This window comes from Gouania willdenowi, chromosome 10, assembly GCF_900634775.1.
Source record: "Gouania willdenowi chromosome 10, fGouWil2.1, whole genome shotgun sequence".
NCBI classification, from domain to species: domain Eukaryota; kingdom Metazoa; phylum Chordata; class Actinopteri; order Blenniiformes; family Gobiesocidae; genus Gouania; species Gouania willdenowi.
In genome coordinates this window covers 27260014-27284692 of record NC_041053.1, presented here as the reverse complement: position 1 = coordinate 27284692, position 24679 = coordinate 27260014, and the positions used below count along the sequence as shown (strand labels likewise).

Sequence of the window (24679 nt, the reverse complement as noted above, 5' to 3'; positions counted from 1 at the left end):
TAATATTGATTTGAGTAACTGTTCATTTTGTGATATTACCTGTGAGACCATTTGGTCTTTTTCTTTTTTCTTTTAGTACATGTAATCACAAAAATGTTTTAGATTTCATTACAAGATTGGGTTTTGGGTCAGGATTCTGTATATAGGACAAAGCCATGTTTTTTTAACATTTACTAAATCACTTGAAAATGTTCAAAAACAATGCAAAATGTGTCTGATCTAAACCTGTTTTAATAAGTTTGGATGAACTACAGCCGGGCCCGCGGAACGTCTCCGCGCCGAATAGCACGTACCACGTTCCCGAGAATTCAGTCAAATGACTCGAGAGGCTCTTGACATCCGCTCATAGAATATCCAAGTCATATTACAGCCTGATTCAACAAGCATTAAGGAGAAGTAGTCATTAATGGGCCCCATTCATATATCGGTATGTGTCAATGATTTGGTACCACCAACTGTTGCAATATTTGACACACAAATAAATGAGAAAACAACATTAATGGAAATTGCCAAAAAAAGGGGGGGTAGGCCCCTAATCGAATTGTGTGAGGCATAATCATAATCTACGCTGAATTACCTTTGAAACAATATATCACACGACTATGTTCCCATAAATTTAGAAATTACTGGAATTGGGCGGGGTAAGTTATCGGGCCCCATTTCAAAAAAAGGGCTCCGAGCATCTCATCATATTAATTCATAGAGTATTCTTACCAAACTGCATTCCGATCTAAGGAGAACTAACGAGAACTAACGGAGGAGTGGTCATTTGAAAAATGGGGTCCCTGGGGGCCCCCTGTCGCCCCCGTGACACGTATGAGGCAATAGGCCTTATTTATATATTGGTGTGGGCCAATGATTTGGTACCACCAACCGTTGTAATATTTGACTGGCAAATAAATGAGAAATTAACTCTTTTTTTTTCTTTTGGGGCCCCAAATCAAAAATTGGGCTCCGAGCGTCGATGTGTACACATCCATAGATTATACCATACCTGCCAAATAAATTTCAGCCCGATCTGTTCACGAATAACAAAGGAGTAGCGATTTTAAGTCCACAAGAAGAAGAAGAAGAAGATTAATGCTTTGGATCCTACAATCTACAGTCTCCTTTCTGTCTTAGGGCTCCTGCATTTGGTTAGTATAGTGCTGCCTCGATTTTGTAAGTTTGATTATTAGTTTTATGAGGAACAATTTTTTTTGATTTTTACAGGATCAGGCACATTTTAGTCCTTCTTGGCAATTTCAGAGTCCAGTAGACTCGAAACCAATGTGAACATTACAGACTTTTCAAACATCGCCCAACATTTCTGCTGCCCAATACTTCGACTGTGCTGTTCTTCTTTCCATTTACTGCAAGACATGCAGACAAATCAAATGTTTTCTTTCCACATTTCGTCTTTCAAAATTAGTTTTCTGCTTCAGATTATTTGCGCTTAAAAAGTCTTCTTGTGATATTTCAAAACAGCAACACAAATGTTTGTCTATTCATGCACAGAGGATTAAATGTTCACCTCTTATGTAAGACAAAATATCTATGGTCCTTAGGCTGCGTACGTGGAGGAGGCAGAAGTAATCTGTGATGCTTCAATAGCTGATGCAAAGCTACATAAGAAACCTGCCGCATTCAATGCATTGTCTTAGTGTGCTATTATACTGTATGTTGATCTTGTTTTCTAAACCTGCTTTGTCCGTTACTGGGTCACAGGGGTTTGCTGGAGCATGAAAACATCCTGTAGAACAGATAATGCCATCCATTACAAAATTGTCAGATGAAGATGTTGGCAACCAGCAGCAATTTTCCCCAATCTCTGCAAGAGGCAATGACACTATTATATGTGGCTGCATTAACCCTATATACAAATATACAAAATGTAAATAACAAGAAATGGAGATGACCCATTGAGAACTCTTAGTAAAATAAGCTCTTCACAGATATGCAAAATTAGTTTTCTCCAAAACAAGTTGTGCACAAAGATCTGTGTTTCTAGATATTTTTTTCCAATCCTGCTTGAAAAGCATTTCCTTGGCTTTAGATCTGAAAAAAGCAACACCACCACATTCTTCTTACACAACTTGCCCTTTTACTGCCATGTGAGCCAACACTCCCCCATGTATTTGCATTGCTTTGACCCAGCAGTCTGACACTGGGATTTCCTACAAGCAAGTGTAGTGTGTGTGGGTGGCTCTTGGAGCTGAAATGTGCAGGTTCATGTGTGGGAGAACACACACGTAGAGTATCAGCATTATTTGTGGTGGTGGTGGTGACAACTGAAACAACTTGAGTTAGCTACTGAAAGTAAGCAATAAAGGCTGACATACTATCCACTGGATTGCGTGGTTTGTAAGTCTTTGTTATTTCAGGTCTTCAACATTTTTGGCTTAATTCTTGTAAGAAGGGAACAAACTCCTGCAGTATTTCAACTTATGATGCAGAAGTGAGATTGTGTAATTTTTGTCTGCCATCTAGTGGATAATGGTTTCAGAATGCAGGGCTGAAGGGTGTCAACTCAGTTATCCATAGATATGGACTGGGCTGAAAGGCAATCATCACAGGAATTAATCTTATTTAGTTCTCTACATACTTTAATTATTAATCAATTGATTAACTTCAGAAATATATTGGTTTCTACTAGTGGTGTAACAAAATAGTTAACTCACGACATGGCATTCGGTATAGGGCGCACAATACGAAATACTGACGATACAATATTTGAAAAAAATTCTCAATAGAAAATAACAAATGTGTAACAAAAAACACAAAAAAGTTAGACCTTTTTATGTGTTTTTTTATGGTATATATATATATATATTTAAACCAAGTTTTTGTCTTGTAATTGGCTCCCTTTGGTCACAATGTACATATGAATATACATTTATACTATGCCTACTTTTAAAAAAAAATTAAAAAAAAATGTATTTAATCATGTAGTGATTTCCTCTGTGAAGGTGATTTCTTGAAAGTAGTCAATATTTATTAATCATTTTGTCTACTCTATGAGTTTTTCAGATCTGAGCCCTCTGTCAACCCAACAAAGCTTCTTTTTTTTTTTATGCACATATCTACATGTATACCTCACAGGAACATTTGGCCATAATTTGTAGAAAGTGACCCAAGAGACAAGTACTGTTTTTTGTCCTGTTAATAATCCTTGGACTAAAGTTAAATGCCAAAAAAAACTTTTTAGTCACAGGTCAACATTATTTCACTTTACATGTGTCTTCATTTTAAATTAAATACTCTACTGCCCAAATATCAACCTCTAACACAGCTGAAGCTGCATGTTTGGTAACATGAGCTAGAGAAAGGGAAATTTACAAAGTGTCCCTGAAGGCACCTGTTTCCAAGACAACCGTACACAGACCGAGATCTGGTTCATCCATAAACAGCAGCAGAGGGTTTCTGACAGTGGTAAGTTTAAAAAGCATTCTATAAGTAACAAATAATAATAAACTCTACAAATATATTCACATTTTGTAATAAAACAATTATCATTTGTGCTGCAGTAATAGCCGAGATGTATGAAGGACTCTAAGCCATACAGTACTTTACACAGAATGTTACTTTTAGAGTTTATAATGCATAGATTTAAGAAGTTGCATCAATGCATAAACAAAAAAAAATGTTTTATTATTGTTACTCAATAAATGTGTTAAGTTAAATAAATAAATAATCTATTTATATGCAGTGCTACATTTAAATGGACATGATGGCTTTAAATGGTTCCTTCAGACATTTCTGACAGCCATTCATGCTCAAATCTCAAATGGATTGAGAATATTAACATTATCAGCAAACTCCAGTTACATGAAAATGTTAAACTCTGTTAAGTGATAGTTTCTAGTTGATATGGGCTGACAGCAAAGAGTTAATCCTCTATCACAATACTAATATCTATCCTCCTTTCTTTACAATTCATTATTTTATTTTGGCTTCATCAACTTAATTCTTGCATGTAAAATACAGCTGAAGTTTATCTTGTGATTTATTTTTTTTTATTAAAGTAATTATATGCCTTATTCTTTACAGGATTGGATCAACTGTTCACATCTTGTCAGTGTCCATTATGCCATAATGATATATTTAAAAATATATCTTTTTGTGCTGCCTTTCAAGAACTTTATGCTTTTTAAGAACATCAGTGGGACAGAGCATCATCTGAAACTGAATATGCTCTATTAGATATTTATTTGTTAGTGTTGCTGATGATTATTCTGATTCAGTATTTCACCTTTTTGTGACAGCAATGTCCTCAGGCAGCTTTGTAGTGTCAGAGAATGAAGGGGAGGCACCATTACAGAAACCAGGTATGATAAGAAAAGTCACGGATCTGAAACGTTAGAAGCCATAAGGTGTTATCATAAGTTTGTAAGCTGTGTTTTTTTTTTTTTTTTTTTACTTTTTCCACTGGACAGTAGAGATGAGTTGCAGGAGGAGGAAACAGCAGAGTCCATTCAAAGTGCCAGACAGCAGCAGCCTCCTCTTAATGAGTGTCAATGACAAAGAACACAAAAAAGAGGTTAGGAACCACTTTCAATCAAAAATTAAATCTAGGGTGTGATGCTGGGTTTGTGCGTCTGATTGATTTTGTGTTTAGGAGATGCATAAATTTCTGGCTCTGCCAATTGGTGAGAAGACAACCCTCGCTGCGAGACTGAAGAACGAGCTGGTGGGAGACTGGAAGAAGGATGGAGGGCAAAATCAAAATGATAAGATGAAGAATGTGAAAGATGTCAAAAGTAAAACAGTTCTCCCTAAACAAGCATCAGAGAGGCATGAGCTGAGAATACCCAATATTAAACGAGGTATGATGTAGAAGTGGAGAGAAAAACTACATTTGGATGATTCAGACTTTAAAAAAATAATCAAGTATGTTGCTTTAGGATTCAATGTCAGTTTTGCCCTTTCAACAGAAAAAATAAGGGACAAGAAAGATGACCTGATTTCCATGGAACGGCAGAAGGCAGTAATAGAGGTAAAAATATTTACATCATAAACATTGAGCCATGAAAAAATAATCCAGACTTACACCCTTAGTGATGGGTGACTAAGATATTTCTTCTTATTCAATACTGTATTATTGGTTGAATATTTGCCAAAAAAGTAGTGTTCTGAAGTAGATTTGTGATGCCCTCTAGTGGTCAGGACACACACACACACGCACACACACACACTTTTCCTCAGTTGGTCATGCTGCATTCATGTAACTTCCTCAAAGTCAGTAACATGCAAACCCTGCTTTTACCTGACGGCCACCAAACCAAAATCTGACAGATTACCAATGTCCTGTGGGGTTCCTCAGGGATCTGTTCTTGGACCCCTTCTGTTTAACCTTTACATGCTTCCTTTAGGACAAATTTTACAGAACTGTAAGGTTGATTATCAGAGCTATGCAGATGACACACAACTATATCTATCACTGAACCCAGATGACCATGGTCCCATTGAGGTGTTGTGTGACTGTTTAGAAAAAGTAAACTGCTGGATGAGTGAAAACTTCCTTCAACTAAACCATGACAAGACGGAGGTGATTGTCTTTGGTAACAAGGAAAAGAGGACTGCTGTCAGCAATTATCTTGAGTCTCGATCTTTAAAAGCTAAAGACCAAGTCAAAAACCTTGGTGTTCTGATTGACTCAGATCTTACATTCAGCAGTCAGATCAAATCTATCACAAAAACAGCCTTCTACCACCTAAAGAACATCTCCAGAGTGAAAGGTTTAATGGCTCAGAAAGATCAGGAGAAACTGGTCCATGCTTTTATCTCCAGCAGACTGGACTATTGTAATGGTCTTCTGACAGGAATCCCCCAAAAGAGCATCAAACAGCTACAGCTGGTTCAGAACGCTGCAGCTCGGGTCTTAACCAGAACAAAGAGGTCAGAGCACATTACTCCAGTTTTAAAGTCTTTACACTGGCTCCCAGTCAGCCTCAGAATAGACTTTAAAGTTCTGCTGCTAGTGTATAAATCTGTGAATGGGTTTGGTCCAGAATACATCAGTGACATGTTAGTCAGGTATGAACCCAGCAGGTCTCAGATCTATGGACACAGGTCAGATAGTGGAGCCCAGAGTTCACAGTAAACATGGTGATGCTGCTTTTAGTTGTTATGCTGCAAAGAAGTGGAACAAACTGCCAGCGGAGCTGAAGTCAGCATCCAATGTGAACATTTTTAAATCAAAGTTAAAGGCACTTTTTTTCTCTACTGCATATGATTGAGAGAGAGATTTTTTGTCATGTTGTTGATGTAATGATGATTTTACTGATGATTTTAATTGATTTTACTGATGATTTTAATTGATTTTACAGATGATTTTAATTGATTTTACTGATGATTTTAATTGTTCTTATTGATTTAAATGTTCTTATTGATTTTAAACAATTGAATGTTTTATCATGTAAAGCACATTGAGTTGCCTTGAGTATGAAATGCGCTATATAAATAAATTTGCCTTGCCTTGCCTTGCCTTGGACATTTTATTCAATATTGATTTATATTTTGTTTCATTTTTTTTTTTTTTTTTTGAAAAGAAGAAGAGCAAACTGAGGGGCTCCAGAAGAAGTTAAAATACGGCTATCCTTTTGTCTGATATCTTCTTCTTCCCCAATTACTCTCTTCCTTTCTTGGAGTTATCACTGATGACCAAGAGGTCAGAGATTATGAAGATGAACAAGGCCATTGCAAAGGAGGAGAGACAGCTGAAGCAACTGGAGAATAGCATTGAAAGAGACAACCTCAGATTTGAAGAGTTTCTGAAGGAGAATGAGAAGAAGTCTGTGGAGGCCAAGACACAGTACGTACTCATGATCATTGACCTGCACATGCAGGTTTAGTCTTTAAACACTGGAAAGTATTATTTGTCTAATGAACTTGATGGTTTTTTTTCTCTGGTTGTAGTTATGAAGAAGAAGCCAAGGTCAAGCAAAGGATGAACACTGAGATTAAAAGGCTAAGTGCAGAAATTGTGAACACAGAAAGGTAGAAATCTGTCATTCTTGTTAATGTTATCCCCTTGACTGCACTAAAGACAGACACATGCAGTATCTTCAGATTAACATTAGAACTCTTCTGTTTCACAGTGAAGTTGCCAAGCTTGAAGAAACTTTAAAAGACTACAAGAGATACAAAGAGCTTCTTTTCAAGCTGTCTCCTCCAGAGTGGCAGTATGCCCAGAGGGTTAAAGGTTTGAAAGGCAAAGTCCCATCTCACAGTGACAAACAGGAGGAGCAGATGAATTTGGAGAATGGTTAGAACCCGTCTCATCTTTATACAAGCTAAAAACAAGTGATATCATCTTAAAATGTATCCTTCTGTATTGTGCACAGGCACAGAAGGCGGACACACCGGGCTGTCATCGCCACAGAGCAACATTCTGTAAGGAAACACTAAGACAGGTCCCATCAGTCACTTTGTTTATCTTTGGTTTACACTTTCTGGGTATCTGGCAGTGATTTTACTTTTGCTACACCTTTAATACTCATGTTTACCATTTGATCATAAAACTATCAAACTGCAGTTTGCTTCTTAATATCAGAATTAAAGTCTGAAGTAGTTCAGCCTGTGACATTATTCTGTTGAATAGATCAACCTTTTTCCATGTTCCACTAGTTTTTAAGACAGAACCTTTAATTTAATGCAAATGATGAGATACAGATTTTTTTGTTATGTAAAATTACGTTTATGTACATCAATCTTCTATACTTGCTTAACCTAAGAAAGTGGGGGCGACCGTGACGCGGTGGTAGCGTGAGTCGTCCAAAAACCGAAGGGTTGGGGGTTTGAATCCTGCTCTTTCCAAGTCATTGTGTCGTTGGACAAGGCACTTTACCCACATTGCCTTGTATGAATTGTGCATGAATGTTGGTGTTAGTTAGAGGTAGGTAACAGCAGCATATTATTTTATAGTTTTCCTTTTTGTCATTTCAGAGACACAAGTCCTAAACTTGAATGTGACAACTCAGAATATGAGGTTAGTTTTTTTTTTTTTTTTTTTTTAAGCGATAAAAATCTACAACTATAAGGAGCACATCTGAGTACTAACATGTGATATGTTACTCACAGGATGAACCTGAGCTGTACTTCACTGACCCGCAGCAGCTACTGGATCTGATGGGAGACCTGACAGAGCAGAATCTGTCTCTGATACAGAATTCCTCCAGGGTGGAGGAGACTCTGGAGGAGCTACAACAGTCCATAGAGATTAATAAGAGAAAAATGTAAGCATCATCAATAAAGTGATAGAAATTTTAAAATCATAATCCACCAATCATATTTACATACACATCAAGGATGTAAAGAAAAATACATTCGATATATTGAATACATTCACCGTGCAATTATCGTATCAATCCAAAAAATGTCCAAATCGATTAATGTAATCATGTTTTTTTAAATGCAAAAACGCATAGCACGTAAACGCCCGGCCACTAGGTGTCAGTGAACCACATCAGACCTTGTCAAACTACCTCACTCCTCAAGGTATTTTTTCTTGGAAGTTGATTGCACTTTATTTTCATACTGGGCACTTTTATAGATGTATGTGGTTACTTATTAAGTATTTAAAGTTAACAGAATCAGAATCTGTTGTAGAAGCTATAGGTAAATTATGTTAATAAATGTAATTTGACAGTTTGATAAACATACAACCTATTTTTGATAGTGGTACTTGAATTACAGTTACCATTTAGTCTTCACAAGTTTAAAAAAAAGTGAAATAAATTCTATTTCATACAATTTTGTACTTATAAGGGTGAAATTTGTAATTATTGATATTGTGATATATTGCGATGTATATCGTATTGTTTAGTATCAGGATATATCGTATTGTCAGATTCATGGCAATGCACCACCCTTATACACATACACCAATTATAATAGCATGGCTATGGAAGCTGCCCCCTTTCCATTGAGAGCATCTTTGGTTCAGTGTTATTCCTGCCTTAGACACACCGTCTTTCCTCATTATTTTAGATCCCAGGATGCTATTGTCAGCTCTCCTTTTTCTTCTGTAAAACGCACAGTATTGATCCATGTCTGTCTCAAGTGAAAAGGATGAAGAGCAGATTGAACTGCAAATAAAGGATATGAAGCAAAGAATCGACAAGGAGAAGGTCAGAGGTGTCAAGCTGGAACAGAAGGTTAAACTCCATGTGTCGCTGAATGCGGAGGACCAGGTAAGGAAAAAGGAAATAGTTTACTGGCCATGAACACATCAGATGATGATCAGCTCAAAGTAAGCATTGCTTCCCTCATGAACAGGATGTGATGTTAGAAGTCCTCAGTGAGAAGGTGGCTGAGGTGCATCGAAGCTGCGTGAGCGACAGGATGGTCAACCTCAGCACGTTAGAGAAGCTGGCCAGCATAGAGAGCTACATGTCTACACTGATGCAGGGACTGGAGAACATCCCTGAAGACAAGCTGGAGATGATGAAGAGAATCAAGGACAGTGAGAGGAGAAGCAGGTATTGTTATATTGTTTTATTGAAATAGGATCCCCATTAGTCTTCACCCTGGTGAAGACTATTGTTCCTGGGGTCCCAACAAAATTCACAAGAAAATGAACAAAAATCACAAGAGAATTCAATCTTTCACCAATTAAACATCAACTAAAACAGAAGAACATCATTCAACATACTAACAGCATGTCACACTAACATCAGATCTGCATTCCTACAAATTCATCTATTTACAAAGTGATAAAATAATTTCCTTTCTAATTAAAGCTTTTTTTAGTTTATTTTTAAAGCTTAGTGTCTTAGCAATTGCAGTTAAATGTGAGGGGAGTTGATTCATTCCAGAAGGTGACCGCCATGTACATCTTTCTAAGTGCATTGGTTCAAGGCAAAGGCAGAGTTAAGTGATTGCCTAGGGCCTGTCATCATATATATGCCTATCCTTAATTTGTAGCTGTTGGGAAAACAAAGTGCCAGGTTTACCAGAAGTATATACCTTTCTCATAAACAAAATAGGACTACATGCCAGTCTATCCTCCACCATCATCCAAGACAGCTCTTTGTGCATAATCTGAACTCTGGCTCTAATGGAACAACGGAGAGCAAGGCATGCCACTCTGTTCTGTGTGACTTGTAGTTTTGCCAGCTCCTGTTTTGAGGCACATGACCAAACTGTTGGGCAGTAGTCAAGATGAGACATAACTAAAAATGTAATTAATCATTAACAATTTATTCATTTTGCAAATACTTGCTTCTTCTAATACTGGTTATATTACTACTCATTTTAGACACAATATTACTAATATAAAAAGACCGAGACAATGTTTCATCAACAGTCACTCCCAACAGTTTGGCTTTTCTGACCTGTTCTATAGCAACACCCTGCACAGAAAGACATAGCCTAGGATCAGACCTCAGGATATAATTAGAACCTAAAACAAGACACTTTGTTTTCAAAGCATTGAGGTTTAGCATATTCTCTGTGACCCAGTAGGAAACCAACACCAACTCTTCTTGAAGCAACCGGTTTGCAGAGTCAGCACTTTCTGCAGAGACATACATTCATGGTATCATCCGCATAGATTATCATATTTGCATACTCACTCTTTACTCCTCGGGATTCTGTTTGATGCTGTTAATTGTCTTAGTTGGAAAAAGTGTCGAAAACCGCAATAAAATGAAATAAAATAAAGAACAGTGGTTTGTTCGAGTCAAAAACATTACAACAGCTTCAAAACGATTTTGCTTGAACCCATTTTAAATTATACATTAAACTGAATTTAAGAGAAACAACAACAAATGCTACTTGGTTCTTCATATCCTAGAACAACCAGACTAAAAGTAGTTTAGGAAACTGTTGTTTGTTATAGATTTAGATCAATGTACTAGTATTAACTTACAAAACCACACTTTTACATAATTAGAAAACATGCTTTGTCAAATCTGTTGCAGGGAGCGCGAAGAAAAACTGCGAGCACAGAAGGAAAAACAACAAGACAGGATGAGGAGGTACATGGAGCGAGCCCTGGCTGACTCCAAGAAAATAGTAAGTCATTTTGAATTGAAGATGATCACAGAATGACCACTGTGTGGAGCAGTTTGCATAAACGCAGCTTTCCAGGTCAAAAGTGCATAGTTGAACCTCACACAGGACTTTCTGAGGAGAGTTTACATGTTCTCACTGAATGTGTTTTTCTTCTGCTGGCATGAGCAACTTGAATCAGTGTTTGCCAAAAAAGCAACAAAAAAGGAAATAAAACATTTTTTAAAGTCAATTTAGTTTTGTGCTGCACCTAATATTTTGACTAAGAAACAATGGTTTTAACAGGTCAAACCCTGCTGAGGATATCAGCATTTAATAAGGAAACCCCTTACCCCTATTGTAACTTTTCAGACGCTTCCTGTTAAAAGCTCAAAAAACAAGAAGGATGTTAGGAAGTTTTTATCAGCAAACACCATCTATGAGGAGGTTGAATTACAAGATTTAATTTGATTATTTTACTTGTCATCCCATTTACCTGCTATTCTTCTTTTCCAGAGTGGCAGAAAGCTGATGCCCCGATGTATGCCCGTCACCCCAAAAGTCAAAGTCAGCAACGTAAGCAACCTGCCTGCTGAGGAAGACATCCATGAATACCTTTTTTGCTCTGAGGAAACTGAATGAATAACAAAAAACATGCAACAAATCGTTACTGCTCAGGTCATATGAAACTGAGTCAAATTAAATTGTTAACATTTTCATCTTTCCCTGGCCAATCGAGCTGAGTACCCCAATGTAAAAGCATCTTATGACTACGTAGAAATCTTTGCATTTTTCTCTGTAGCATTCATGTGACCTTAGAGTGTATCCCTGCATTGTGCTTTTATTAAAATGCTTCAGCATCCCCCAACCGTTACCATGATAGGTGTGCAAGGAAGGATACAAAGATATTAAACAGAATACCATTTTTCTTCCTCTCTTTGTTAATATATTACATTTATTATTCATATTTCACAACATGATGGTGGACTGTGTAGGAGTTGTGTGTTAATAACCCTGTAATGCCTGCACTATTAGAGTAGTGAGACTTTTTTTTAAATGCAGCATGCATTTTACCTGAATAATGTGCAATTGCTTTCAAATATATCCAACCAAGAAACTAACAGCTTTTACGGGAGAAGAGAATTAAATGGTTATGTCTTGTACTTAATGCTGCATGTATGTTTACAAAACGCACTAAACTAATTTTGATTTCATGTTTTAAATGTGATTATGCCTACACATTTTATCTGAAGCTTTATTCAGTTTCTCATATGATTAGAAAAAAAAAACAGATCATATATGGTGGCAACAGATACAGAAATATAAATTCATTTGAAATAAGGGGAAGGAATTAAACGTGTAAACTTCATCCTGATCTTTTTCAGGCACAGTGACACACAGAAAAAAAGTTTTTTTTTGTTTTATCTATTGTTTAATTTTTCGTTTATTTTCTTTTTCCTTTTGAAATTAAAATTGTTCATGTCTAAAATAAACATAACATAACATAAGCCCTGTAAGTACTCAAGTTTAAGGTACGAGGGCCACGAATCATACAGATGTCTTAACATGTATTTATTTGAAGTCATCCGACACCGTGACAACTACAAAAGTAAAAAAAAAAAACATACAAGCATTTCAGACACAAATCACTTTCAACAAATAATGTCAACAAATATAAACGAATGAAAGTTAAAAGTCACAATTACCGTGTGTGCGCCTTTGCAGCTGTAATACATCTGTCTGATTCCACAGATGCAATCCCTTGCCTGATTTCCAAAAAAATAAAAAACAGTCAACATTTTTAAACCATAGGAAACTTAAGCGCTTATGAAAACAATCACAGAAATCAAAAATCTAAAAACTCAAAAATAACTGTCTCCTGGACAGTTACAAGCCCTTTTGAAAGGATGATTTATTTCTTGCATGTATTGCTTATGTCAGTGGTCCCCAATCTTTTGTTCCCCATGTAGCCCCTTTGCATTTTTGTCAAATCATGTGTACCCCCTCTTCAAATCATAATTACCCTCTCCATAATTTCATATGCTTTTTCTTTTGTGCTACAGCGGGCTCTCCTAAACCCCTACCTGTGTCTCAAACATCTGTTCCCTCAAGTTTAATTTCCAAAACAATGAGTGGAATTTATTTATTTATTTTTAAATTTAAAATACCTTTTATTAGGGCTGGGCAAAAATTCGGTTTAATCAATTTATCGAATTTGTAGATAAAAACAATTTTTATTTTGCAAATTCGAGTTTTTTTTTTTTTTTTTTTAAATGATTAAATTTGTGTTCATTTTTTTCCCACCACAATTTTTCACATTTGTTTACCCTTTGAGTAGGCTATACGTGTGCCACAGGCATGTTTAATTTTTCTTATTCGCACTATGCTGAGATGCTAAGGGAAGAGTTTTTTTTTTTTTTAAATTGTAATGTTATATGTTGTAAAATATGTACTTTTCTGATTTCTTAATCAGAAAATTTAAGCTACTGTGAAGTTGCTGTTGCAACAATACAACAATATATGTGATGTCTGCAGTCATTTTTAAGTGCATTGAAAACAAATAAATCAAAAATCAAATCGAAACGAGTTTTTTTTTTTTTTTTTTTCTTAAACAAAATCGCCGAGCCCTACCTTTTATGTGATTATTTGAATAGTAAGTAAATACAATCTCCTTTGTAAAAAATGCAGCTAATCATTGTCTCCTATTGTCAGAAGTGTGATAAAATGGCCTCTACAGCATAAAATAATCCTGTTTCAATAAATTACAAGAAAATATTGTATTTTATTGAGCAATAGTACTGTTAGTTTGTGGGAAATTGTGTCCAAAATGATAGCCTAAAAAGGAACTCGGAAAATTTCCCGATTATTTTTAACTTTCAATTGTTACATTTTTCCTAGTACCCCCCACAATGTGCTCCTGCACCCCCATCGGTACACGCACCCCTGTTTGGGAACCACTGGTTTATGGCATCGAATTAGTTATGGTGAGATAGTGAAGGGGCACTTCTATATTCAGACAGTAGGGGGTACTGTTTCAGTTCCAGCTGCTTCCCTGTCATTAGGCGGACATCCAGGAAAGGCAGAATGAGGAAGTGGTTGACATGTAGCCGCCTACCTTCACCCAGCAGCAGCTGCAGGTTTCCACTGTAGCTCAGGGCAGCCTGAACCCCGCACACAGCCCACAATGCCATGGGTAACTGTTGGACCTACTGTGTGGGTCTGTTCCGGAAAGAGGCCAACCGGATCCAGAGAGGAGGCGGGTGAGTCCGGCATTAGCTTGTTTAGCTAACAGCATCACCTGCACCCGTGGGTGTCCGGGTACTGCTGACGTCAGCTCGCGGAGGGCCTTGGTGTATGCGTGTGTTACCGACACCAGTCACCCTACCGTGTGTGTGAGGCCTGATAGAGAACATTATTGTGGACAGACGTGTGTGTCTGTAGTGTCCCACTGTCCCCACAATGGCTCTGAATAATTAATGCGTCTGTGCGGTTTCACTGTGTGCTTTGTTTACCTCTGAGCCTATAGGAGTGGTGATTACACTTGTTTCACATAATACATAATTATACATTCATAATAACAACAACTACTGTAATTGTTGAAGAAATCTACGAAAGCCCGTTTCCGCCACTAAAAAATGAATAAATCATTATGACAAGTCATAATTATACGATAGAAAGTCATAATTATGATAGAATTATTTGAATGTAAATTTGCAAAGAAACTGTTTGAATCATTTTGCTATAAATACTAATTTACGAACTTCTATTTTCTACAATAGTATGTACCATGTGTTGAATTCTAAATAAACAGTCACAATGTGTGTTTTGAATTATTATTTAAAGTGTAATTAAGAATGGAAACAGTCGGTGTCAGTAGACTGCTGCAAATGCTCATTTTGTATCTCATTTATGACTTTACTAACTCATAATTATGACTTGCCTTGGTGATTTTTATTGCTTTTTCAATGGCAGAAAAAGGCTTCCATAGAAATCTAATGTATCTTGTGTACAGTATTATTTACATGTGTAATTTACACCTTAATCTGCCTACATTATTATTATTATTATTATTATCCAAAGCCCCTGGTGTTCTTGAAAGAATATATATTTAGAAACGGATGTGTGCATGCGTAAAAATCAATATAACCATCATCATCACCCATTAGTCAAAGTTTCACAATTCACATCATCAGCAGAGTACGGTAGATTAGTGTGTGTCTCATAATATCATGTGATGCATGTAACAAGATCTTCCATTCTCTGTCAATCATGTCTGCTTATTCTCATAAAGGTTGTGATGTGTATGAGTTGTACAGGCACAGTCAGTGTACGGCAAAAGTCACAAGACTGTTGGAGATGAGCAAATATTCACAGCTACCGGATGTTCGTTCAACCTTTGACATCATGTCTCTATACTGACCATAATATTGTTGTTTGTTTAATGTTATGTGTTAGTTATGAAAGTGCTGACTAAGGATTGAATCCCCGGGACTGTGTTTGTACTGAGTGAAGTTTGCAGATTTCTCCAAACTGTATATGAAGACAAAAACATAGATTTAACGTATTTGCTATTATTTTTAACCTACCTGTAAAGTGTCTTTGAGTTTCTAGAAAAGCACTTTTAAATAAAATGTATTTTTATTATTATTTGTTTTTGGTTACATTTTAGGCTGAGCGACTGCATCATCAGGTTAACCAAGGGTTTCCTTTCATACTGAAAAAGTAATGAATAAGATGTCTAAAAGTCATACTGAGACATTAGTGGATATTTTGCAATCATATGACCCACTTCCTCTGTGAATCCCATCAACGCCCATCTGCATTACATTACTTATTACTGTTAGCAATACAAGTGAAACAACATCCAGGAAATACTGTAGTTATGGTGATGTAAGGTGAGTTGGAGTAAACAGACATGTCAATCAATCAAAAACCTCTGATTTAGCTAGATTTGGACTAAGTAGAGTACAGCTTTAGGTAAAGTGTCATCTCCAAAAAAAGGTAAAAACTAAGGAAACATGCAGAGTGTGGTAATAATTGTGTTTCTTTTGTATTTGTGTTGCTGTTAACAGAGTTCAGATTATTTTATGCCCTCATTAGAATGATCTATTAAGAAAAAGTAGCATTTTATAGTTAAGGTTTGTTACAGTCATGAGCTATATTGCAGTGAGTGATTTTTGTTCCACACCTACAGTGTGTATCTCAGACCTCCTACTGGCTCTGATTAGCGCTGAACGATTTTGGAATATAATTTAATATTCAACTCTTTAAAAATAGATCACAGATGATGAAATAAACATTCAGTTTTTCACCATTGATTTTTTTTATGATTAATTAACTTGTTTGTAACATTCCTGTAGGTCCAAGTACTTCCGGAGCAGTGCTACAGGAGAACATTACACCATAGAGGTATACATACTGTACATGGTCTCTTTTCTATCTTCACCCCATGCAACTATATTACTGTTGGCTCAGATGTCTAATTGTTACCTTTTTTATTGCAGTTTGAAAACCTGGTAGAGAGTGATGAGGTGAGTAAAACCGACAGGTCACTTTAAAGGGGACATACTGTATTATGCAATTTTTCATTTCCATTTGTTCTAAGAATCCCAACATAGTATTTGAGGTTTATTTTCCCAAACTCGCCTGTTTTCTGGAGTTTTAGCCCTCTAAAAAGTGACTTTCTGACCAATTCTAAAACCAGTCTGTTTGAGTGGGCGTGTCTATAGACACGGACTCTATGGCATTTTAAGCGGCTATTGTGATTGTAAGTCAGAAAAACACTGTTTCAGTGTGTATATGTGCCGTGCAGCAACAGCGGTTTCAACAGCAAAAGCAGCTGAGTCAGCTGCTTCAAACACTTACCGGAGCTGCTACGTTGCTTTCTTGTCATCATCTCATGTAGAGATTACAGGAAAAGTCCATTCAAGGTGATTGTCCGAACCGCTGTGTCACATTGTCACAGTGTTGCCAGATTCGTTCGTGTTTGGGCTGTTTTTATTGTAATGAGCGGGTTCTAAGTTGTGATTGGGCTGGAAGTTGTCAATCTGATCTGGCAACACTGATTGTTGATTTTACTTGTGACATCACAAATGTAGAAAATTTGAAGCAGAGCAATTTTCTCTGTGTTATAAGACTTACACGGACCACAAATAAACAACTGGATGGTTTTATTTGACATTTTGTGTGCTGGTGGACACTCACGTTACCTCATATGTGATCAAAAATACTGCAAAAGTAGATTTTTCACAATATGTCCCCTTTAAAGATGTTGCTTCTCTATGTTTATGCTGTGCTAACATGCTGTATCTGTTGTATTTCAGGCTGAAAGCCCGCAGCCCTGTCCCAGGTAAGACAAAGAACAGATTAACATTTGATAACACAAACTAGGTTTTTCATTTGAAGACTTTAGCTTTATTTAATGCTTTCTTTGTCATTGTCCATCAGGCCCATCAATGAAGATGAGATCAAGAACCTCAGAGAGCACCGCTATGCTGCGATCACTGACAAGCAGCTCCTCATTGACCAAAAACTCAAAACAGAGGTAAAAGTACACAGCGTTCGTGCTTGTTCCACAGCACCCCTGTTGTTTCTTTTTTTTCACCTATTTTTTGCTTTTCATTTGTTTTGTTCATTAGCTGCATTGTTTGGTTCTGTTATAATTTTTATGTTGTGTTTTGTGTTTCTGTTTCATTTCTGTTGTTTGTGCTCAGTTAGAGGAACAAGAGGAGAAGTTAAGGCTAGAAGAGGAGGCTAGAAATGCCGCCCAGCGTGAGGCCGCCAGGCTGGCCCGAGAGCGAAAACTGAAGGAGGTGAGGCGGCCCTGAGCGCTCCCTTCGATAGCGATCAGTTACAGCTGAGAAAAACACAGCTTTGGTGTCTAATCTGCTGGCCCGTGGATTCTGTTCTCGGTGTTTTGTGCATTAGAGCGGCAATAACAACTTCTCTGTTGGTTCTCCTCTTTCCAATTCTGCCTGCTCCAATACCTCTGTAAATCTGATTTATTAAATTATTTGCTAATACTAATGTTATAGCTATTGAATAATGAATCACACTTCTACTTATTACTGCCTCAGAGATTATTACTACATTCTCAACTCAAAATCTATTCATTAAAAGCAGCGATTAAAAAAAAAGAAAAAATTCAAGAATTTCAACTTATATCTATTTAAGAAAAATGGAAAATGTGTTTGACATTTTACATTTTAATGTATCACCAGAGGAGAGTAGGTCAGAATTCAGTTTTTCAAATCATATCCATGTAAAATTAGATCTAACCTACTTGACATCATGTTAAAAGAAAAATGCTCTTAAACTGTTTTCAGTGAGTGAAAACTTAAATAATGATAGGAAGAGTTTTTATTTCTTTTTTTCTGTTTTTGTTGGATCGCATCACAAACGTAAGATGCTTTGTTGCAGTGTTTTACAACTTAAGGTTTGGAGTTTAAATGGGGGCGCCTGAAATATCTAGTATTTGATAAATACTAGATATTTATAAATTTTTTGAAATTTTCTTATTATTCTTCTACAAATTAAAACAACACACAATCCTAAACAACTGGATTCTATACATTAACTTTGTCAAATATAAATCTAATTACTAATAATATGAAGTATAAAGATATCTGAGCTGGCACAACTTGTTACCAACAATGGCAACACTGTATTTGTAATGCAGTATAACAAACTTGATCAAAAATCAAAATAGAAAAGAAAAAAAAGTCTTCAGGATCACCAGAAATTCTTGATATCAAAGTTTAGAGTTTGGAACCAATGCTTTATCATCTATTTAGATTTCTGTTGTCCATTACTATATTAAATGAAATCATGATTTGTTATTTTTGTTCTGTTGCCAGAAAAACCTCCACTGTAGGCAAGTTTTTTTTTTTTTTTTTTTTTTTTTTTTTTTTTGTTTATTTTGCTTTTCACGTCACACACTGCTGCTGCTTTGCTGCTGTAGACATTGAGCTATTTTAAAAATGGACCCATTTGGCATTTTAAGCCTGGGAAGTTTAGATGATGTCCTTCCATGATCTGTTGTGTTTCTGTTCACAGCTGACCCAGAGGACGCAGGGGGCAGCAGATGGCTCAGGGTTTGTAACCCAGCGAAGAAAGTGAGTTATTCCAGTTCATCAGGACACCTATTGCATAATGAAATGATACAATACTGATAACAGTCAGTCAGCTTGGTTTTAAAACCTGTTTATGTTAGACAAACTTGCCACGCATCTTTTTTTGTAAACTCTCAGCGTAGAAATTAATTTAATATTTGGTGCACTCAGGTTGTTTCAAGCTATCAGGTTACTTACGTCGATGCTATGTAACTTTTCCTGAGCCAGTAGTGAGCAATGGGCTGAGTAAGCCTCAGTATCAACTTTCATCACAGGCAAAAAAAACAGGTTTAATTGAAATTCTCAGCCAAGTTTTGGAGCATTGTGCTGTTTTTGTTTTGTTGAGTTTTTTTCATGTCTTTCCCTTTTTGTTTTTTTCCCCCAATCATTTGTTTCAGACAAACCTCTGGAGAGGATTTTGATAATTACGTTCAGAACGTCAGAGCCCAGTCCGAGGCCTTCAGGAGCAACAGTGAGTGAATTCTGACCTTTAATCTTAGCTTTGATATCAAAAGTCTTCAATTCAATTGCATTTATATTGTGCAAAATGCAAGAAAGTCATCTCATGGCACTTATCATCTGCATATATAGAGAAAATCACATTAAGAATGAAGTAAAAACACTTCTATGTGTCCGTCTACGGGACTCCACATCCCACAATGCAATGTGTGCGACTTATTTAAACAAAAAACCTCTTACATAAAGTAACTGAACATTATAGACTTGTATAACAGCCAGAATATATTTTCACTACTTTACACACTCCACCATCCCAGGGTCATCTAAGATCAACATGGTTTGATTTTCTAATTGTATGTATTTACAGGACTGCCCTCTGATACAAACGTGGTAACGCCCAATACAGAATGTAGCTGGGATTTCACCACCAAGACCCGCTCCACCAATGATGATGGGACCTCATTGGATTTGGAGTGGGAGGATGAGGAAGGTGGGCATTTTTTAACCAACATTAAACAAAGCTGCAGAGTATCTGACAAGAGATACTCCTAAAGAAATGCAGTACACACAAAGGGTTTGAATGTATGTGGTACATGACACCAAGCCAGACACAGGCTTATCACGTTCCAATATCGTATCATATCAAACAAGTGGATTTCTTTTATCAAAATAGTATGGAGAAATATTGAGGCGTTCAATGCCTAATAACCAGTTTAACAAAATTATTGCTGGGAAAAAACAGCAATAGAAACATCTAAAAACAAATCTACCGTGGGGCAAAAAAGAATTTCACAGCCACCGATTGCGCAAGTTGTCCCACTTAAGAAAATGAGAAAGGTCTGTAATTTTCATCAACTGTGAGAGACAGAATGTGAAAAAAAAAATCCAGGAAATCACATGAAATCAAATGTATGATTTTTAAAGAATATATTTGTACATTTTTGTGTAAAATAAGTATTTGGCACTTACAAACGAGCAAGAATTCTGGTTCTCACAGACCTGTTAGTATTTCTTTAAGAAGCTTTTCTATCCTCCACTCGTTACCTGTATTAATGGCACCTGTTTGAACTCGTTACCTATATAAAAGACACCTGTCCACACCTTCAAGCGGTCAGACCTTTTTTTTTTAAAAACCATACATTGTGATTTCCTGGATTTTTCGGCCTCGCAGTTGAAGTGTACCTATGATGAAAATTACAGACCACATCTTTTTAAGTGAGAGAACTTGCACAATCGGTGGCTGCCAACTAGGAGTGTGACGATATCTTGATACGGCGATGTATCGCGATATTTGTTTTGCACGATCAATTATCGATATGCTTGCGCTAAGCATCGATTTTTTTTTTTTTTATTATTTATTTATTTTCAAAACCTTTTCTGCTTTTTCACTAAAATGTGCAGGTAGGTCTTCACAGAAATGTTGTCACTGTTTGTTGAAGGAACCATTATATTGTTTACTGGAATATTGCACTATAATGGTGTCACTGGTAAGAAAGATCCTATTTTTTGTTTACAGAAAGCACTATTGGAGATACTTCGTTTAGATTGGTGTATTGACACTTATTTACAGAAATGTTGCACTAAAATAGTGTCACTGTTCATAGGACACTTTTTCAATTTATTGTCTTTCAGATATAAAATAAAAATTGTATATTTTTCACTTAATCTTTTTTTTCTTATGTCATAGATTATCGTCATATCGTGAGCTTTGTATCGCGTATCGTATCGTGAAGTACCCAGAGGTTCCCGCCCTACTACTAAATACTTTTTTGCACCACTGTATCTGTTAATAAGTTATTGAATGAAAAAGCTCTACTTTGATTTTGTAATCATGAATAAAATGATTCCTGTATCTCAAACAACAGAAAATAAAATGCATGTGGGACTAAATATTTTAACCAAAATACACGTTAAAAACAGGAATCAGAATTCAGAATTACAGAAACAGTGTTGTACTTGAGGTTATTAGCACCATTGAAACATGAAGAGAGACTTTGACCTCTGTGGTTACGATGGAGCTTTGAGTTAAAAACTCACGTCTTTGACTTGCAGGAATCAATCGAGCACTTCCAGTTTGGGAAAGGTCTCGGACAGAGGAGGACATCTTGCGGGCAGCCCTGAGGCCTGGCGGTAAGCAGATGACCAGTGGCCCGACCTCTGCCTCCGAGGACTCCAATGCACTGGAGTGGGAGAACGATTACGTGAGCGCCCATCCAGAGGACCACGCTGACGCCGAGTTCGAAGGCTTTGTCAATCCTGTCCTAGACACGCCCTCTGAGGATGCCTCGGACTGTGGCCTCAGATCAGAGAACCAGGACAGATAGTCTCCAGCACTGACGGGAGGAAGTCTTCATGCCACATTTACCAGCTTCTCTCCTCGTTATTTGGAAACATGCCTTGCTCCTAAAGTCCACTGATGAGTGTGTGGCGCTCCAGAAATGTGACGTTTACCTCTGCACAGCAGCACATTGTTTGGAGATGTTTGGACCCAATCCTCATTTTTCAGTGCCTTCATTTGCTAGCCAGCCTTATTATGCAGTTTCAATTCTTCATTACACCTTTTTCTGTCACTTCATAATAATTGATCTCCATTCATTCCAAAATCCTAAATAGCCCAGTAAGGATGGCCTATTACCAGTGAAATGGCAATACAGAAGTGATTGCCATAGAAGAAAAAATGCTGTAGGACTCACTGATAGGATTTACTATGTTTATATAACTTGCTTCTTTTTTTAAATACATAAATGAACAATGAAGCCCCAAAACAGTAAAAGCTTTATGAAAAAAATGAATATTAGCCTTTTTAACTGGAAGTAGCAAAAGAGTCCTTCGTATCTAAATCAAGTTTTCAGACCTGTTGATGTGTAGTTTCATCAAACACTTGGTGACAAAGTTCCTCATCCAAAAAGAGCAGCAGATTTCTGCTGTGTGTGAACAGAGTTCCACTGCCTGGAAACATATTTACACAATTCTGTGCACACTTCCACTTTCTGTTAAATGTGTGTTTTTCTCTTTTCGTTATGGGTCATCTTACCCATCATGATTAAAGACTCCAATATTGGTTTCATTGGATTTATATGATGCAATATTTTGAAAAGGAAAAAAAGGACCAAATTTTTTTTTTTCTTTTGGTATAATTTCATATGTTAAAATTCATTAGACAAACTCTATGAACTTTTTATAATTCAAGCAAACATTTCAATACAATGAAATACGACTTTTCCTTTTAAAAGTGTGAAAACAAAGTGCCATTGCTACACTAAACCACACAGCTAATATATGGTTATCATTGTGATGTTCTTTGAAATAATCCACACAGTTGGACTTTATAGTTGACACACACACACACACACACCCTCTGCTGCTACAACAACAAAGGAGGGTATGTCTCGTAACGTTTAAATATCACATGTCACAAGTTATTGTCCCACCTCTTCAATTAGTGTTTCAGATAAATAAATATACTTAGGTTTATAATCAAAATGTTGACTAGATGGACTGGTAATTAGACGATATTGTTGGTATTAATAAGGATTCTCTTTAGTCAGACTGTAATCATGCTTTAATGTTTATTCTTTAGAAGATCAAATATTTAGTTGATTTTTGCAAATCATTAACCTAAACAGTTTGTTACAACATTGTAAGAGGGTGTTAAAATCCAGGAGGAATTAGGTTCATAATGTGACATCAACTATATCGATACCAATGACATGTTTTAACTTGCCACCAGAGGGCGCTGTCGGTAGTTTTCCTTCAATTGATCATTTAATTAAGGCGATATTTAAGTGAGTTCAATCACTATTGACAGTTGCCTTTGTGGTTTATGAATTTATTTTTGTTTTTTTTTCCTGTTCCATGATATCAACACTATTTTTCCTACTCATTATTGCACAATGAGCACTGGTAACACTGCATGGAGGCCAGAATCCATTTTAACTGCATGTTGTCTTTGATATCTCAAAAGAATTCTATAATTTATAGTTTTACCTCAATTTATTATACTTAAAAAAAAAATATGCATAAAGTATGAGTCAACCCTTGGAACATTAAGATCCTCATATGAATAAATGCACAACAGAGGCATAAAAATAAACAGAAATGCAATTTAAAAAGAAACGGCTTTCATGATTTTCCATTTATACATTTAATAAAATGTAATCTGAATTGAAAACCAACTTTGCTCTGAGATTTGACTCCTGAAAGAAGAAAAGTCATTGGGTTCCCAGTAACTGGACTTATGTTGTTCCCTGATTCCATCAGCTTTCCCCCTAATGGTTTATTCACAATGTAAATGATTGGTTGTGTTGGTTTTTTTCTTCACATTGAGCAGTGACAAGGAAAACCATGATGTTTTTAACCATATTAATATGTTCACTGAAATGATTCACTGCTTTAAAGTTAAAGCTGATATAGGAAACGTGCACTACTGTTCGTAGACCAGACACTGGTTAGTTTACATAGTTTCACTTCTTAAATGTGTAATTTAAAACAGTATTTTTTACCACCTGCCATTAAAATCAATGAATACTTCTGTATGTTTCAGTAAAAAAAATCTCTCTCTGGCACTAATAATAATAAAGTTTTAAAAAATATATATATATGGTCTGACTGCAGTGTTGTGTATCAGAACTGTTATTAGACTGATTGGTGATCACTAATGCTGCTGGGAGCAAATAAATGAATGTATGTATGTACCAGTAATGAACTGGTGCTGTTTACTGGGTCCTCTGCCTTTAACTATAGTTAATAGGTAAAACATCCAGTTAACCCCATAAATCTTATACACAGGATAATGTGCACATTTTGCATGTTAAAGACAGCATGGGTAACATATTGACTCTAAATTGAGGTTTTTGGTTTTTCTTTTTTAATTTGAGGATTATTTAAAATTGAGGATTCACAAAATTGTGAATCTAAATAGAACGCTTCTGCGCAGCAGGGTCCAGGCAATTTTAGGCAAAACAATACAGCAGCTGTTATATTTTAAAGGCACAATTTAAACAACTGTAAAAATTTAGTTATTAAGACAAAAATACACAAATTGCACCTAGAGAGCATGGATATGTTGGTAATAACATTGATTTATTGCCTCCATAAGTGAAAAACTGACATTTTAAAATGCAATTTTTTGCATT

General features: G+C 36.3%; 2 protein-coding genes across 3 annotated transcripts; both read left to right on the top strand.

Moving 5' to 3' along the window:
• Positions 1-3378: 3378 nt before the first annotated feature.
• Positions 3379-11616, top strand: cfap100 (cilia and flagella associated protein 100). Its single transcript, XM_028460149.1, has 15 exons — positions 3379-3411; positions 4245-4307; positions 4416-4519; positions 4598-4805; positions 4914-4975; positions 6630-6793; positions 6898-6978; positions 7080-7246; positions 7326-7374; positions 7927-7969; positions 8062-8216; positions 9044-9173; positions 9259-9461; positions 10905-10998; positions 11491-11616. Exons 2-15 carry the CDS (start codon positions 4247-4249, stop codon positions 11614-11616), a joined length of 1647 nt encoding a protein of 548 aa, XP_028315950.1. The 5' UTR covers positions 3379-3411; positions 4245-4246.
• A 2416-nt stretch (positions 11617-14032) lies between these two features.
• Positions 14033-22616, top strand: ap1ar (adaptor related protein complex 1 associated regulatory protein). 2 transcript variants are annotated; one of them, XM_028460426.1, is made up of 10 exons: positions 14033-14234; positions 16335-16383; positions 16479-16505; positions 17298-17323; positions 17422-17518; positions 17688-17786; positions 19030-19088; positions 19484-19557; positions 19912-20034; positions 21597-22616. In XM_028460426.1, the coding sequence occupies exons 1-10, from the start codon at positions 14164-14166 to the stop codon at positions 21866-21868; spliced, it is 897 nt and encodes a 298-aa protein (XP_028316227.1). In that variant the 5' UTR covers positions 14033-14163; the 3' UTR covers positions 21869-22616. The 2 variants fall into 2 exon arrangements, with proteins under 2 accessions (XP_028316227.1, XP_028316228.1); XM_028460427.1 differs by lacking the exon at positions 17688-17786.
• The last annotated feature ends 2063 nt before the right edge of the window (positions 22617-24679 follow it).

Coding starts and splice junctions, on each gene's coding strand:
- cfap100 (XM_028460149.1), top strand. CDS start 4,247: ATGTCCTCAGGCAGCTTTGTAGTGTCAGAGAATGAAGGGGAGGCACCA. Junction 6,794..6,897: donor TCTGTGGAGGCCAAGACACA/GTACGTACTCAT, acceptor CTCTGGTTGTAG/TTATGAAGAAGAAGCCAAGG. Junction 7,970..8,061: donor GTGACAACTCAGAATATGAG/GTTAGTTTTTTT, acceptor TGTTACTCACAG/GATGAACCTGAGCTGTACTT.
- ap1ar (XM_028460426.1), top strand. CDS start 14,164: ATGGGTAACTGTTGGACCTACTGTGTGGGTCTGTTCCGGAAAGAGGCC. Junction 14,235..16,334: donor CGGATCCAGAGAGGAGGCGG/GTGAGTCCGGCA, acceptor ACATTCCTGTAG/GTCCAAGTACTTCCGGAGCA. Junction 17,324..17,421: donor AGCCCGCAGCCCTGTCCCAG/GTAAGACAAAGA, acceptor ATTGTCCATCAG/GCCCATCAATGAAGATGAGA.